The 15,120-nt window shown below is 42.3% G+C and overlaps 1 protein-coding gene across 3 annotated transcripts in view; it reads right to left on the bottom strand.

The window, feature by feature from the left end:
• The window catches only part of ASH1L (ASH1 like histone lysine methyltransferase), a 76,809-nt gene that overhangs the window by 31,099 nt on the left and 30,590 nt on the right, over positions 1–15,120 (bottom strand). For all 3 annotated transcript variants that reach the window (XR_013341318.1, XM_021532166.2, XM_021532165.2), the window contains exons 4-7: positions 13,974–14,075; positions 8,177–8,900; positions 7,142–7,321; positions 2,547–2,641 (exon numbers count right to left, since the gene is read on the bottom strand). Coding sequence is in view for 2 of the 3 variants with exons in the window: in XM_021532166.2 (XP_021387841.2) it covers positions 2,547–2,641; positions 7,142–7,321; positions 8,177–8,900; positions 13,974–14,075 (1,101 nt within the window). In the remaining variant the exon portion in view is untranslated. The remainder of the gene's footprint in view (positions 1–2,546; positions 2,642–7,141; positions 7,322–8,176; positions 8,901–13,973; positions 14,076–15,120) is intronic.

Here is a 15,120-nt window from a genome sequence, read left to right on the forward strand (position 1 = left end):
CAACTGACCACAACACCTAACAGCACTGACCACACCTGGAACAACTGACCACAACAGCTGACAGCACTGACCACACCTGGAACAACTGACCAAACCTGAAACAACTGACCACAACACCTGAAACAACTGACCACACCTGAATCAACTGACCAAACCTGAAACAACTGACCACAAGAGCTGACAGCACTGACCACACCTGAAACAACTGACCACCACACCTGAAACAACTGACCACACCTGAAACAACTGACCACCACACCTGAAACAACTGACCACACCTGAAACAAACAACTGACCACAGCACCTGACAGAACAAACCACACCTGAAACAACTGACAGCACTGACCACACCCGGAACAACTGACCACAGCACCTGAAACAACTGACCACAACACCTGGAACAACTGACCACAACAGCTGACAGCACTGACCACACCTGAAACAACTGACCACAACACCTGAAACAACTGACCACAGCACCTGAAACAACTGACCACAGCACCTGACAGGACTGACCACAGCTCTGTCCTCAAAGCTGACCCATTCTCCTGAGTTTTCCTGTGCACAACCCAACACTTCAACACCCAGGACAAGACCTGCACCACCCATGCAGGCTGGTAAATCATAATATTGTACTCAAAGAAATCAAATCAGTTCTGAAAATAGTCTCCCAGCCTGTTCCCGTGACCTTTACCAGAAGAGATTTAAGAATGAATTCAGACTTGGCAAATACATGCCTGGATTTTTTGGAAAGGCTTCAAGGGGATCTGTATTTTCAGCAATAGCTAGAACTCGTTTTAGACAGGAGTTCCTGCTTTCACTGCAGATTTTGGCTCTGTTCTTTCATTCCCTGACACCCCTAAAGGACACAGACCCATTACATCATTCACACCAGCCCCGAGGGCAGACACTGGTTAGTTCCAGCCAAAATTCAACATTCTCTGATCATTTTGCTGGAATCCTGTGTCACAAAACTGCAGGGAGCAAGCAGAGTGCCTAGGATGAGGTGTCAGGCCCAGGCCTGGTTTTTTATCCCCAGCTTTTCTAACTGTTAACAAATGCCTTTATATTCCTCCAGCAATGCTCTGTGGGTTCATATAAATTCACACACATACCCTCACCACTGGAAAATAAAAATGGTAATGTTTTCCTTACAATTTACCCCTAAATTACTTTCCATTTTCAATGCCTTATTCATCCCTAGCAGGTTCCAGGAAAGAGCTAAATCTGCTGGGAATTTGCTTTCACTTCTATGACCTCAGCAGGCCAAACAAAAGGCTCTTTCAGGTGCCCTGGCACCGAGCCCCCAGCACAGGGAAGGTCCCCCCAGCCCACCCTGAGTGGCACCAGGGCAGTCCCCTGGCAGAACCCCAGTCCTGGTCACTGCTCTGGGGTTAAACCATCCCCAGGCTCCCCTGGAGCCACGGGAGCAGCTGCAGGGCAGGAGCAACAATGTGGGTGAACCTGGTTTTATGACCCCCCATTGAAAAAGGAGCTGAGCAAGGAAACATTGTGAAGAATTTAAATTGTCGCCTTCAGCTCTGAAACCTGTTCTGTGGCTGCTGATTCACACAGGTCTGTCCAACTGCTCTGCCTTGCTGTGCAGTTGTGCAGGGAGCCAAAGAGTTTTGTGACAGGAGACAAAGCAGTGACAGCTTGTGTTCCGTGGGACAAAGATTCCTGAATTCCCCAAACCCGCTGGGCCTGACAGGACTTGCAGCGAGAAATCACAGCACTTCAAAAGCTGAAAACAATTACCTGACAGTCAGGAAATTACTCAATCCTGGTTTTAACCTGGGAAATGGTATGAGCTGCAAACAGTGGGAGCTCTGCACCATCCCCCCTGCCCCAGGAGCAGCAGTCTGAGCTCCATCCCATCCGAGGGCCTGGGACAGATTTTGGGTTATCCCTTCTTTCCACAGGATAAGGGAAGAATAGCAGGGACAGGGTTTGGAACCTGGGCTATGGAATTCACGGAACAAGGTGGAATAAGATCATCTGTAAGGTCCCTTCCCACCCAAACCATTCCATGTTTCCGTGATTCTGTGAAATCCTAATTCACTTTTTTTTTCCTACCTGAGACATAAAAATGGGGATGCAGTAAAAAAAAAAAAAAAATTACAGCAAAGCTTTTAATTCCTCCACCCTTTTATCCCTGTGTAAAGACAGACACCTTTAAGTGCATGGGGACATGGGGGAATTTATCATTCCATGCTCAGCTTTTGGGATTTAAATGGTCAGAATTGTCTGTGGCTATTCTGCTGTAATTTTACTTTGAGGTGGAGACTATTGCTCTGCATTTCATCCAAGTACTATCACAGTTTTCATCTAGAATGGTATTTTCTGACACCCAAAAAAAATCAAGAACAATGTTTTAAGCTAAAAAAAGCCTCTTGAGTCAAACTGGGGAACACAGAGGGATGACTTGGCAAAGTTCATGTGCAAAAAGCCACGGGTGACCTGGCAAGGGATAAAAAGCAGAGAAAGGCAGAAGCTGTGCAGGCTCCCCAGTGCCTCAAGAATGAAAATACAGATGAGGTACCCACCAACGTGGATAGGGGCTGGGAACAGCCCGTGCTCGTGCTCCCCTGGGGTGTATTCCAGCTTCTCCTTCTTCAGCTGGATCAGGCGGCTCTTGGGGCTGTGGAGGACAGGGACAGAACCAAACCATCACAATGGGCATCATCTGTCACTTCCAAAAATGCATTTTCTGCTTTAGTTAAGGCACAAACGGCTGGAGCATCAGGCAAGAGAGTGATAATAGAAACGGCCAAAGAACTGCCCTCCAGGTTGCCTGTCAAACACACTGATCCCAGCCCTCCCACAATGGGTTTTTTCTCCATAAATGCTGTTAAGGCAACACCCAATGGGACTTGAAATGCCCAGTATGTGATATAAAAGTAAAAACTAAAGCTACACAAACGAAAGAGGAGCAGCAGATTGTATCTGGTGGCTTTGCTGAGGAACTGTGACACGTGTACAGCCCTGCTCTCCCACTTCCCTGAGAGCAAACATTCATGTGCTGCCCTTCAGAAGGTTGTTCATCAGGAAAGGCAGAAAAAGAAGATAAATCAGAGTTTAAAAAGGCAATGAGACACCCCTTTGCAGAAAGAAAAATAAGAGTATGGAATTAGAATGGTTGTATGGGTTAGGCAGGTGACAGCTCTGTAATCTGGTGTTTATAAACATCTCCCTCTGGCCAACAACAAACCTCGGAAAATAGAATCTGATGTGGTTATATTTAGAACTGCAGTCCTGCAACATTCAAAGGAGACTTTTAAATGTTAAACATACCAAAGATTAAATGATATTGAAGCCTGTTGAAGTTTAGTACTAAAGTTTTTCAAGGGATCTATTTTAAGAACTGGACAAGTAACAGAAAGATGGCTCAATAAAAAAATGTGGTATCATTGTTTAATCATTATAGTGGTTAAACAATGCAGACCATTATAGTGAAGAGAAAATGCAAGTCAAAAACAAAATTTTGAGATACAGATATCAACAACTGGAAATACTTAGGAAGAAATTCTTCCCTGTGAGGGTGGTGAGGCCCTGGCAGAGGTGCCCAGAGCAGCTGTGGCTGCCCCTGGATGTGTTGGACAAAGCTTGAATCAACCTGGGATAGTGGCAGGAAGTTTTAAGGTCCCTTCCAACCCAAAGCACTCCATGATTCTGTGATTCCAAGCAAGCCAGTGAGACCTGGGAAAGACTTTGCCAATCATCAGGGAAATGACAACTTCCACCAGCCCAGGTGGGCACCTACAACAGGGAGCTGGGAGAGGACATTCCTGAGCATCTGACAGACTCAAACATAAGCCTGGCTGCACAAAACCTCAGCCTTGATGATCATGGATGTTTCTCCTAACTTTAAAGACTCTCTGATTCTACAAGAAAAGCTTCCCACTCTGTAATCCACTGCCTACAGCTGTTTGGTTCAGTTTCTGTGGGGATGAATTTGCAACACTCATTTTGGTGCACTCCACACCAAGAGAACTAAACTGGCCTCTGTGCAGGCTCCCAGTAACAGGGTAATGGCCAAATGGTATTTTTGTAGATGAGCAGATTTTGTTCCACTCTGCAGGGGCTAAAGACTAGGTCTGGTCTCCAAATGTCAGTCTGAAATCTCAGGCAAACTAAGGGAACAAAGACCAGACCCGGAGTTGTCTTCCCTGTACCTGCACTTCTCTCCATCACTCTGCTTCCCTGTTTTCTGTTCCATTTGTGTTCTTCCTCTCTAGCTTCCACTCCTCCCATGCTGGCTGGGATCACTTCTTTGTGGAATGACATTTTTGATGTGTGGAGCCCCATTTTCCCTCAGCCCATGGTTTGATGAACATTTTAGGTGGGGATAAGCTAGCTTTGATGTCAGACCATTGCTCTGACTGCAGAGAAGCCTCCAGTGGAAGGCTGGATTCCATCCAACCATCATCCCACCTGGACATCAGCATGGGACAAAGGAAGGGACAGCACAAGAACAGGAATTTGCCAGAGGTGAGGAGAAAGCACAGCTGATTCTTCTGGTGCACCATCAGCTTGTGCCAGCATCAGCTACCTGCTGAACTGCACTTCATGTCCTGTTCAAGTACCAAAATAATGTGTTTCTCAAAATACTCTACAGCATTTTAATTAATTGCTAATTTACCAATTGTGCATTTTTTGTGAACTGCACTTTACAGTTCACTCCTCTAGGAAAGCCACTGCTGGATACAGAGAACAAGTCCTGCAGAAGATCTTCCCTTGTTCTCAAAGCTGCAACCTTGTCCAACCACAGACTGAACATCTCACTTCCACCACGGAACTCCCAGAGGGAGCTGAGGACTGGGAGCACTCCTGTGGAGGTTACAGCCATGCTGCCTACAAAAATTACAGCTGGAAATGAGGCAGAACTGAGACTGACTCAGGACCAATCCCTTTTATCCTTACGTCATCTGCAGTGTAACAAAACCTGTATTTTAACAAGGAGGGGAGCTGGAGCGAACTCCTGAGACAAAATTCTACATGACTGCAGAGAACTGAGGTGTTTTAAAAAGACCTTTTTAACATCAACTATTGAAATCTCTTTTAACAGTCCATCAGCACTGGCCAGGCCAGGCCAAACCTGTCCTGTGCTGTTGTTGATTGAGCAGCTGGATGTGACTGGTGCAGGAACAGGCTGTGACTTGTATAAACCTCAGTGCAACCTTCTCTGCTCCACACGTCCTCGTGACATTTAGGAATTGTTTAGGAAGGATGAAATAAGAGTAGGAAAATGGTGTTTAAGGCAAAATGTCTGCAGTGAACACTGCAAACAATGACAGAAAACCAGTGAGTATGAGCCACTAATGGACCAACACTCACTGTGGCAGCACTAGAGGGTGCCCCATGATCACAGAGCTGCCTTTTCCTTCTCCACTCACATCAGGTTTTCAAACTCCTACAGCAGAAGAACTTCTGCTCTCCTCTTACTCTGTTTGCAAATATCCAACCATATGTCTGACCATGCAGTAGAATGGGAACAGCACAGAAAACCAGATAAAAATCTGATTACCAGAAAGTGACAGTTGTGCTGTGGATTTAGTTGTGCTGTGGATTTAAGTCTACTGAACCAGCTTGGTAAAAAAAGTGCCCCAGTGCCAGCAGGATGGAATGGTGGGATCAGCCCCCCGGGCTCCAAAGGAGGCCTCAGTGGAGGTGGCCACAGTTCTGTCCTTGCCCAGCTATGCAGGTCCATGCCCTGCTTCACTAGCAGTGTGCAAACAGTGCACAGGCAGCATTTCCTTCCTTGGAAGGGTGAAATTCCTCAGTGTCCACAAGCAGCTCATCCCAAACCCAGGATCAGAGCAGGGGAGAACTCAGCATGTGGAGCAAAAGGCAAAGGGAAGACAGAGCAGTCCTCTGTAAGTGATTTGTGACTTCCCCCTGAGGAGCAGCTCCAATCTCTGCTCTGTGTGAGCAGGGACAGCACTTGAGGGAATGGCCAGGGCAGGTTTAGGTTGGATTATAAAAGGTTCTTCACCCAGAGGATGATGGCACAGCCCCAGGGCTGCCAGGGCTCCAGGACACAGCTCAGGCACAGGGTGGGATAGTTGGGACTGTGCAGAGCCACGAGTTGGACTCCACGATCTTTGGTGGGTCCCTTCCAACTTAGCAACACCCAAAGTTCCAAATATTTACACTAAAGAAAAGGAGAAGACTCTCTCAGCTCCTCCCGTAAGATGAAATGGTGAGATTTGAACTGTGTACAGCAGTGACAGATCAGCCAAGTGGCAAAGTTTTAGCACATCTCTTTAAAACAGATAAAATTCAAGTGGCCTCACTTAGGTCAGACTGAGATCTGTGTTTTTTCCTTAATCTTCACCCTCTCACTGATTCTTTGACTCTGCTGCAGAGAAAGATTACAGCAGGAGCAGCTGATAAACTGTACTGGCAGCTTCCCAGTGGTCTCTGTAACATTTTCAAGTGGTCCATGACATAGTGACAAGGTGCCAGATTTTCTCTCTTTTCAATCTGTCAGATCATATTGGAACAGAAGCATAAATTCCTGACTTCAACTGATTTGTTCAGATGGCATTAGAAAGCATGTGTGACTACAAAGGGAAGGGAAAGAGGGAGGTGACCACATTCTAGTGGACACCAGGCTGAAAACCAACCAGTGAATAAAGAAATGCTGGATTTTTTTACCCTAAACATCTCAGAGAAAACAGAGATGAACTTTGCTGAACTGTGAAATGAACTGGGTGCATAGCTGGAATTCTTTCACACAGAAGATGACCGGTTGTCACCATTCAGCCAGTGAAAACAGGAACCTAATGACCCCTTCTCTGCAGACACTCTGCTCCAATCCTGCTCAGAACCTGCACACATCCAGCTCTCCCAGCACCTGGATTGCCAGGACTATTAACACTCTTGAATAAATCTCTTCTTCAAAGCTGATAACCAGAAATACTTCCAGCCTGCTCGAGGTTGTTTTCTGACTGGAGTTACATTTTACATCCTCACTGGGTTAGGTTCTGACAATTATCATGCACATCATTCTCCACAGGCTTCACTTATGTTGATGGTTTTATTTCACCTGCTCATGAGTGGCAGCTCTTTATGGTTCTATGTGAAAGGAGAGTTTCCCCTGGATTATCAGAGAGCAGTTTTGCTCTGTTTTACTTACTCTGTTGTTTTGTAGACATCAGAGTAGAGCCCAGCCTTCTGGTACTTCTTCTTTGGGGGCCGAGGGGCTTTCTTCTCACGCTGGGTTAGAGGAGGCAAAGGCTGCTCAGGGGTTTCAGATTCAGGTGGTTTCCCAAGGGCCTCATGTGGACTGGGAGGTTCAGCTGCTGTCTCAGAGAAACTGGAAGAAAAAGTGGAGATTAAAAAAAAAATCCCCTTCCCATTAAGATCATCTCACAGGATTTCATTATTCCTCTCTCAAATCTGGTCAGCATAAAAAGTTCATGTTTCTGAATTTCTGGGTGACTCAACTATTTTTAAAAAAAATGCGACTCAACAATCATGATCAAGTGGGGGTTAAGTATAATCATAAGAAAAGCATGATTCTTTTTGTGATATTATTATTACAAAAAGAATGTTGTTTGTACTGCTAATGTTTATCCCTTGGAGCCTCAGCTGAGTAATTCAGAAGGCAGCTCTTGCTTTCTGCTTTTGCACTCTAAAACGTGGTAACCCTTTCCTCAGCCTTCAGGAGAGCCACAGAGCAGCCCCTGAACATTTCTGGAAAGGAGAACTCCTGACAGAGTTTGTTTATTGATGACTTTGGGGATGAGTGTGAGATGGTGAGATCAGAGAGAGATTTTTGGTGTGTGCCTTTACCAGTGACTGCTTTAGCTTTACTCTTTATCTGCATCACTTGACCTCACTTTGCATTTGTGATCTACATGAGTAGATCCCATGGCACACACGACCCTTCAGGGCTCCTCATTCCACACAGGATGAAGGAACAATCTGTGGCTCCTCATCAGTAACCCTGTTACCAACTCTTCACATAAATCCTTCACCAACACAAGAACAGAACCAACAGTTTTAGATCACCTGAGATTCTCATTTCTGGGGTGTTTTCAGTACCCTGACAACACGTTGGTTCCCTCTACACTGAACTCCTTCATAAAATCAAGCAGAAGACGATTGAAATGTTCTCAACGACTGAAACCTAAAACCAACTGAGGTACAAAAGTGCAAAGGAAATCACCTCTTGTTGCTCTCCTGCTCGTCTTCAGGCAAAGCCTTGTGCCTCTTCCTGGCCTGCTCCTCGGGCAGCCACCTCTTCCTCTTCCAGCCCTTGCGGTGCTCGGGGTTGAGGTTGACGCTCTGCACCACGGCCTCGATGACGTCGGTGATGGTGTCGGGGCCCAGGCGCAGGGGGCTGCGGCTCTGCTCCCCGTCCTGCAGCTCCTGGCTGACCATCCTGGCCGCCTGCAACGCCTGCACGGACACCACGGCCTGCAGCGGGTACTTGCGCGGCCGCCCCGGCCGCCGCTTGACGAAGTTGTTGCCCGTCCTCGACTGCCTCTGCAGCTTTTTGGCTTTCAGGATTTTGTTGACGTGGTCCAGGTTTTTTTTGGTCGCCAGGATCTTGTTGTAATTGCACATTTTCCTCGCTTGGCGCTGCATGGCTTCCACCACGCTCCTCTTGAGGTGGCGCGGCGAGTAGCTGCCGGGCAGGCGCTCCTGCGGGCGGGCCGTGCCCTCGCCGCCGGGCGCGCCGGGCGCGCCGGGCACGCCGGGCACGTCCTGCCTGCCCAGGGCTGGCTCCCGGGAGCGGCTGCGGGCCGGGCTGCCCGGAGGAGGCGCGGCCAGCACGGCCTCCAGGCCCTTGTCCAGCGCGGGGGGCCCGTCCGGCTGCGCCAGGCGCTGCAGCAGCGAGTCCACCGCGGCCTCGGGCGCCAGGCGGGCGCGGGCCGGCGCTGCCGCCCCTGCAACACACACACGTGAGGCCTGGGGCTGCGGCGAGGCTGCCACCCTGCACGTCTCTGCAGCGCGGCTCGAGCAATGCACTCGTTCCGATATAACATGTTATATTGTATATATATATATAATATATTATATTATATCAGAATGACATAATATAATATAATATAATGTAATATATAATATAATGTATAATATAATATAATATAATATAATATAATATAATATAATATAATATAAATTATATTATATATTATATATTATATATATTATATAATATATAATTATATATTATATATATTATATATATAATATAATATATTATAGAATTTATAATATATATAATATATAATATATAATATATAATATATAATATATAATATATAATATAATTATATATTATATATAATATATATTATATAATATATTATAGAATTTATATTATATTATATATATTATATTATATTATATTATATATAATTATATATTATATATTATATATATAATATATATTATATAATATATTACAAAATTTATATTATATTATATTATATTATATTATATTATATTATAATGATATAATAATAGATCACATAATGTATGTAATGGATATAATCTGTAATATACATCATCTATATAATGTATGTTATATATAATCGGTAATAATTATATAAGATATAGCTATAAGATATATAATCTATCTAATGTATGTAATATAATCTGTAATAATTATATAAATCTATAATAATTATATATCTATAAGATATAGCTATAATATATATAATCTATCTAATGTATCTATAAAATATATCTATAATATATATAATCTAAGGTATGCAATATAATCTGTAATAATTATATGGATCTAGAATAATATACCTATAAGATATATCTATAATACATAATCTCTCTAATATATGTAATATAATCTGTAATAATTATATAGATCTAGAATAATATATATCTATAAGATATATCTATAAAATATATAGTCTAAATATACCTATATAAAACTCTAATAACATAGTAATTCTGATATAATAGATCATATAATGTATGTAATATATATCATGTATAAAAATTATATATCTATAATATATATAATCTATCTAATCTATGTAATATATATAATGTATAATAATGATATATCTATAATATATATAGTCTATCTAATGTATGTAATATAATCTATAATTATATAGATCCATAAAATATATCTATAATATATATAGTCTAAATATACCTATATATAACTGTAATAATACAGTAATTCTAATATAATAATAGATCATATAATGTAGGCAATATAGATAATCTATAATTATATATCTATAATATATATAATCTATCTAATCTATGTAATATATATAATCTATAATAATTACGTAGGTCCATAATAAGATATATCTATAAGATGTAACTATAATATATATCATCTAAATGTACTATATATAACTCTAATAATATAATTCTAATATAATAATAGATCATATAATGTATGTAATATATATAATCTATAATAATTATATAGCTCTCTAATAAGATATAGCTATAATATATAACTATAATATATATAATCTAAATATATATCTACAGAATATCTATAGAATCAATATATAATATGTATATAATGTATACAATATATAATATATATCTAATATAATAATATATAATATAATATTAGACATATATTATATATCTATATTATCATATAGATATAATATTATAATATTCTATTTGATTTTATAATATATAATTATATATATTATATTAATATATATAATATATAGTATATACAATATATAATACAATATTATATGCTATACAATATATACAAATATCCCCATTTTTATTCCCACATAATCGCCCATTTCTAACAGCAAAAAGCAATGAGGGCTCACAGAGCCCTCAAGTTTCTTTCTATTCAACATTAAAAATCCCCTGTGCACATAAAAACTCAATCCTGATAAAAAATGGAGAAACATCTGATATCTTTTTAAACTCAGTTTTCTTTTTTTTTTTTAATAGTTTGGAAGTACTGAAACAACTTTTTTCATTGCTCTTGCAGTTTTTCTACCAAATAGACAAGGCTGATGATGACAGAACTGATTGGATAAAGGTAAATCAAAGTTATCTGGGCAAAAGAGAAAGGCTAATTCAACAGGAAATAAATCTAGAGAGATAAAGCACAACCAGTTTAAATATTTTCTACCCTTCTAGCTATTCTTGAAGCCTTTTCTAGTTTAAATATTTTCTATTTTTTTCCAGTGCTCAGCAATCCAATTGTGTTACTCTGGAGAACACAACCCTCACTAAGATTTCAAAGTCAGGAGTTTTTAAGTGCAAATAAAAATGTATTTTCTAGGCTTCTAGCTATTCTTGAAGTCTTTTCTAGTTTAAATATTTTGAAATATTTTTTTTTCAGTGCCTAGCAATCCAATTGTGTCACTCTGGAGAACGCATTCCTCACTAAGATTCCAAAGTCAGGAGTTTGTAAATGCAAATAAAAAATTATTTTCTAGCTATTCTTGAAGTATTTTCTAGTTTAAATATTTTCTAATATTTTTCCAGTGCTCAGCAATCCAATTGTGTTACTCTGGAGAACACAACCCTCACTGAGATTCCAAAGTCAGGAGTTTGTAAATGTAAATAAAAAAGTATTTTCTAGCTATTCTTGAAGCCTTTTCTAGTTTAAATATTTTGAAATATTTTTCTTCAGTGCCTAGCAATCCAATTGTGTTACTCTGGAGAACGCATTCCTCACTAACATTTCAAAGTTAGGAGTTTGTAAATGCAAATAAAAAATTATTTTCTAGCTATTCTTGAAGTATTTTCTAGTTTAAATATTTTCTAATATTTTTCCAGTGCTCAGCAATCCAATTGTGTTACTCTGGAGAACTCAACCCTCACTAAGATTTCAAAGTCAGGAGTTTTTAAGTGCAAATAAAAAGGTATTTTCCAGCCTTCTAGCTATTCTTGAAGCCTTTTCTAGTTTAAATATTTTGAAATATTTTTTTTCAGTGCTTAGCAATCCAATTGTGTTACTCTGGAGAACACAACCCTCACTAAGATTTTAAAGTCTGGAGTTTTTAAGTGCAAATAAAAAGGTATTTTCTAGTCTTCTAGCTATTCTTGAAGCCTTCTCTAGTTTAAATATTTTCTAATATTTTTCCCATGCTCAGCAGTTCAATTGTGTTACTCTGGAGAACTCAACCCTCACTAAGATTCCAAAGTCAGGAGCTTGTAAATGCAAATAAAAAAGTATTTTCTAGCTATTCTTGAAGCCTTTTCTAGTTTAAATATTTTGAAATATTTTTCTTCAGTGCCTAGCAATCCAATTGTGTTACTCTGGAGAACGCATTCCTCACTAACATGTCAAAATCAGGAGTTTTTAAGTGCAAATGAAAAGGTGCTTCAGAGAATACACAATGTGGAGGAGAAAGAGCAAAACATGTTTTAAAAGTCCTCCTCTGGACAATGCTCTTCCTGGTGACAAAGGACAGGAGAATCCTCCTGCTGTGAGCTGACAAGGACACCCCAACAGCTCCAAGACACCTGGAAGCATTTCCACTTCCAGCTCTGCGTTCCAGATGAAATAATACAGATAAATTACCCTTGGTTTTCTCCTTGAGAGATGGAGCTGGGGCTCCTCACCCGCTCGGGACCCTCAGGCAGCACCATCTCCCATGGGTGCCCTGGAGCTGCTGCTTGGGGAGGGATGCTGAGGGCTGGGACAGCTGCAGCTCCTCTCTGACAAACGCACGGAAACCCACCCGAATTCCAGCTCCAGGGAAAACACCACAACCCACCCGAATTCCAGCTCCAGGGATAACAGCAGTGACTGATCTGCTCAGCTGCATCCTCAGCTCGCTGACTTTGAAGCTGATTAACTCGCGCTTCGTGTCCTGCACAAAGCACTCCTCGACTTTAACACTTCCCATTCCCACTGAGGACAACTGCAGCTGCCCCTTTCAAGCGAGTGAGGGCAAGAAAGGGCTTGAGACAGAGGAAAAAGGAAGATTCCTTTCCCACTGCGAAGGATTCCTGCAGCACAGGCTGAATGCAGCAGCTGCTGTCAACATCTGCTTAAAGCAGGGAGGAAATGGCACTTTTGGCACATCCTTCCTAGATGGAAACCATAACTAGCTCTAAGTACCAATCCCAGGGATTTACTACATATTTGCAGTCAGTTTGGGAGTCTGAGAAACGTCTGAATTCTGGCAATCGGAGCGTTTCTGCAACTGCGTGTCTTAGAAAATGGGTCAAGCTGCTGGATTTTCTTCTGTCCAACCCCAGGGGAGCTCGCATTCTATTTTTACAGAATCACAGAATGGTTTGGGTTGGAAGGGACTTTAAAGACCCTCTTGTTGCACCTCCCTGCCATGGAGAAATGATGATGCCTGGCCTCCAGTTCAGAAGGCTGAATGATTTCTTTATGATAACTGTACTATAATACATTAATATACTATTTAAGGGAGATACTAAAACTACACACCTACTTTTCCTAACTATCCTAACTCACAACTTGTGACCCTCTGTTGAGAGTGCAGACCCAGGTGTGTTGGATTGGCCATCAGGCTCAAACAATCCTCACCAGAATCTAATTAAGCAATCACCCCCAGCTAAACAATTCTCTAAACACATTCCACATGGGAAAACAAGGAGCAGAAATAGAAATTGTTTTCTCTTTTTTTCTTCTGTGAAAAAATCCTGAGAGAGAGAAGAATGTGGCTGCCACGGTCACCCTCCATCACCTTGGCAGGATTCTCTCATGTGAGCAGGAAAACCCCACAGCACAGCCTGGCCTGATCCTCCTGTGAGTTGCCCAGAGCAGGAATTCATTTATTCCTCTAATTCATTGATTAACTTCACAGGTCTGGATTAAAGCCCTGAGCTCCTAACTGAAGCTGGTGAGGAACCAAACTCTGAGCACCAGCTCGAGTCTCCCAATTCTACAACCCAACCCACAGCTCCTGTCCCTCAAAATGCCAGTGGAAAAGGTTCTCCCAGCCATGCTGTGTCCCAGCACAGGTCTGAGCACCCAGGGATCCCAAAGCAGGTCCCTGAGCAGGACTTGCCTGGAGAAGAAGTGCTCTCTGAAGTGGATCTCTTCCTGGAAGGGCTGCAGCTCGTGCTCTCCGACGGCCTCTGCGAGGGCTTGTCCTGGCTTGGCAAAGTGCCTGCAAGGCAGAGAGAGGGAAAAGGCACAAAAACATCATTTCAGTCTGGCTGGGCCACTGCAGCACTGAAGGCTCAAATTCAGGCTGCTCTGGCGTGCCTTCGGAACACCGGTGTGCTCCCAGAATGCAGGGAGGGATGGGAAGGAAACGCCGAGCGGGGATTTCACAGGCCAGTGGCAAACAAAGCACGAGTAAAGAAAGCACGTAGTGTTAACCAGCAGAATTAGCTTGTGAGGAAGGGAAAAAGGAAAGGGAAAAGGAAAAAGGAAAGGGAAAAGGAAAGGGAAAAGGAAAAAGGAAAGGGAAAAGGAAAAAGGAAAGGGAAAAGGAAAAAGGAAAGGAAAAAGAAAAGGAAAAAGGAAAGGAAGGGAAAAAATAAAGGAAAGGAAAAAGGAAAAGGGAAAAGGGAAAGGAAAAAGGGAAGGGAAGGGAAGGGAAGGGAAGGGAAGGGAAGGGAAGGGAAGGGAAGGGAAGGGAAGGGAAGGGAAGGGAAGGGAAGGGAAGGGAAGGGAAGGGAAGGGAAGGGAAGGGAAATCCCCCACATATTCCTACTCTCAAGTGAATCCAAACTCCTCGATTTTCAGAAGAGTTTGGAAAAGACCTCTGCAGATTACCAAGACCAAGCACCCTGCTCAAAACAGGGTCAGCTTGCTCAGGGCCACCACATTCCACTGGGTTTTCTACACCTCCAGTGACACAGATTCCCAGATCTGCAATTCCCTCACCATCACTGTGACCCCCAATTTCTTCTGCACAATCAGAATTCCCTGAACTCCAGTGGGACTCCTGCTGCTGGGCACCACCAGAACCAGTTTCACTCCTTTTTCTTCATTCCCTCCCAGCTGGGAAGAGATTCCTTTGTGCATCCTCTGCTCCAGATTTGACAATCCCAGTTCTCCCAGACTCCCTGGATGAGCAATCCCAGTTTTCCCAGTCTCTCTGGATGAGCAATCCCAGCTCTCCCAGTCCCTCTGGATAACTGATCCAGCTCTCCCAGTCCCTCTGGATAACTGATCCAGCTCTCCCAGTCTCTCTGGATAACTGA

Source organism: Lonchura striata, chromosome 33 (genome assembly GCF_046129695.1).
Source record: "Lonchura striata isolate bLonStr1 chromosome 33, bLonStr1.mat, whole genome shotgun sequence".
In the NCBI taxonomy this organism is placed as follows: domain Eukaryota; kingdom Metazoa; phylum Chordata; class Aves; order Passeriformes; family Estrildidae; genus Lonchura; species Lonchura striata.